Here is a 2598-nt window from a genome sequence, read left to right as displayed (position 1 = left end):
CATGAATGGTTTGTATGTGTGTGTGCGACCGTACGGGTGTGTGTCTATGTGTGTTGGTTTTAGGGTGTGTTTTTGTGTTTCTGTGTGTCTTATGGGGAGCGTGTGTCTCTCTATGTGTTTCTTTGTGTTTCTGTGAGTTGGTATGTGTGCTTCGGGGTGTGTGTGTGTGTGTGTGTATATGTCCATGTGTGTGTGTGTGTGTGTGTGTGTGTGTGTGTGTGTGTGTGTGTGTGTGTGTGTGTGTTTGCGTCTCTCAATGTGTTTCTGCGCGTGTGAGTTTTGGGGTGTGGAGGGGTATGCATGACAACAAAATACTTAGTGCTTCCCACACACACTATGAACACTGACCAAAGTCAAAAACCCTCCCTCCAGGAAATAAAAGGGAGTTCATACTAAAGGGAGCTCCATTTTTCTTTTTACTCTTTCTGTGTTGGTCTTTATCTCTCTCTTCCTCTCCTCTCGACTCTCCCTTTGGCTGCCTCCGTCTCTCTGTCTCCCCATGGCCTGGATGGTGTACCTGACACTGGAGATCCTGGTTGCCGTGGCCTGTTGCCTGGGGAATGTGATGGTGGTGTGGGCCGTGCAGATGAGGCGTTCGCTTAGGCAGCCAACCTTCTGTTTCGTGGTGTCGCTGGCTGTGGCTGACTTCCTGGTGGGGGCCGTAGCGGTGCCCCTGGCGGTGTTGGTGGACGGCTGGGTGCGGACATCCTTCCAAGCATGCCTGGCGGTCAGCTGCGTGGTGCTGGTGCTCACCCAGGCCTCGGTGCTGTCTCTGCTGGCCATCGCTGTGGACCGCTACCTGCGAGTCAGGATCCCCCTCAGGTGAGTGTCTGACGTCATCCCACCAAGGGCAAACTGTGAAGAGCTTAGCTGATTACATGAATACGGCCGCTAACTGGAACTGTCATTTAAAGACGGAATTTATTTTAAGATAGACTAATTCTGTGTGATGATTGTAAAGGTAACACATGTTTATAAAAAATAAAGAAAAGGCCATTAATCCAGTTACCTATCCTCAGCCTAAATATGTTGAATTCAAAGGACGTATATTATGTGTTATAGTTAGACTAATTATGCCAGAAAATGTCATGAGTTTAATTCCGTACATACCCTCAGTGTATGTGTAAGAGGTAATGTGTAACTATAACACTGCTGTTTATATCTCTCTCATATCAGGATTGGTAATGTACGTCACAGGAATATTCCATACTATATGTGTTTCTCACTGATATATTTAGCTTTCCCACAGTTTGAGTCATAATTTGTGTGGCAGGAAGGCATAAAATTGCAGTGTCACATACATCAGGGTTTGTTGACACCAGTAAAAGACTTCCTTACAGGCTCTTTTTAAATGGCCTCAGCTGTCCCCCATGGCTTGTAATAGGCCTTTTTCCCACATTTTAAAAATGTGTGACCACAATGGCCCTGGAAAATCAGTTTCAAATGTGAAAAACACCCTCCTCCTCTTCCTCCTCCCCACCGTCGCAGATACAAGAGCATGGCCACTCAGCGCCGCTCCTGGGCAGCAGTGGCCCTCTGCTGGCTCGTCTCCTGTCTGCTCGGCTTCCCGCCTCTCTTTGGCTGGCACAACGGAAGCCCTGGTGCCCCGTCCGCCTCTGCCAACTCCACTGCCATCGAGTGCACCTTCCTGGCCGTGGTCTCTCTGCCCTACATGGTCTTCTTCAACTACCTCGGCTGCATCCTGCTGCCCCTGCTGGCCATGACGCTGCTCTACGCCCTGGTCTTCCACAACCTCCGCGTGCGTCTGCGGAGGGAGTCTGCGACTGGGGAGCCTGCCTCCAGGGCCTTCTACGAGCGGGAGCGCAGGCTGGCCAGCTCCCTGGCGCTGGTGCTCGCGATCTTTGCGGTGTGCTGGATGCCGCTGCACGTCATGAACTGCGTGCTGCTCTTCTCCCGGGGGCCCGGGGCTGTCTCCCAGGGGGCCTTCTACGCCGGCATCCTCCTGTCGCATGCCAACTCTGCCGTCAACCCCGTGGTGTACGCGCTGCGCATCCAGAAGATCCGCGAGGCCTACACAGAGATCTGGAGCCGCTGCTTTCTGTGCCGCCATAAAAGGCAGAGGCGAAGGGACTCGTACGTCTGGCAGGGCGGCCTAGCGGGCAGCCACGAGACCGGGAGCAGTCCTGTGTCTCTGTCAGCTCAGGCTGTGAGACTGTGAGTTTTGTTTACGGGACAGTTCAGTGCAGTTCAAGACTTGCTTCTACAGACTGGGAGAGAGCTGTTACCTGCATGGCATATGGGTAAAGTTGTATAATGCAATAAAACGCAATAACAGAATGATACCCGCACATGAAAGAATTGTGTAAATGTGTAAATTGTATCTCTGCTTCAGGCACTTGGCTGCCTTATTTCCTGAGGAACAGCATCCCGCACAAACAAATACATCTGGAAACATGCAGTGGCCATTCTCTCTTCCTTACTGCCCTTGGCTATCACACATCTATACAGTGTCCTGTTAAACAAAAGGTCCCTTTGGGGAATCCCCCTGATTTCAAAATTGGGTAATGGAAAAAAGTGGGGCCCCTTGTTTAAAACGTCTGAATCTCCATTGCTCAGTATTGGATTGTTCTAGTAACG

The 2598-nt window shown here is 51.0% G+C and overlaps 1 protein-coding gene across 1 annotated transcript; it reads left to right on the top strand.

Moving 5' to 3' along the window:
* Positions 1-499: 499 nt before the first annotated feature.
* Positions 500-2179, top strand: LOC308377266 (adenosine receptor A1; the record flags this gene model as incomplete). The annotated part of the gene is made up of 2 exons (XM_080853849.1): positions 500-822; positions 1489-2179. 2 exons carry the CDS (start codon positions 500-502, stop codon positions 2177-2179), a joined length of 1014 nt encoding a protein of 337 aa, XP_080709975.1.
* Positions 2180-2598: the final 419 nt, after the last annotated feature.

The sequence above is a fragment of the Sprattus sprattus genome (assembly GCF_963457725.1).
Source record: "Sprattus sprattus genome assembly, chromosome: 16".
Lineage (NCBI taxonomy): Eukaryota > Metazoa > Chordata > Actinopteri > Clupeiformes > Clupeidae > Sprattus > Sprattus sprattus.
The sequence above is the reverse complement of the archived record's forward strand: the minus strand, read 5'-3'. Positions and strand labels throughout refer to the sequence as shown.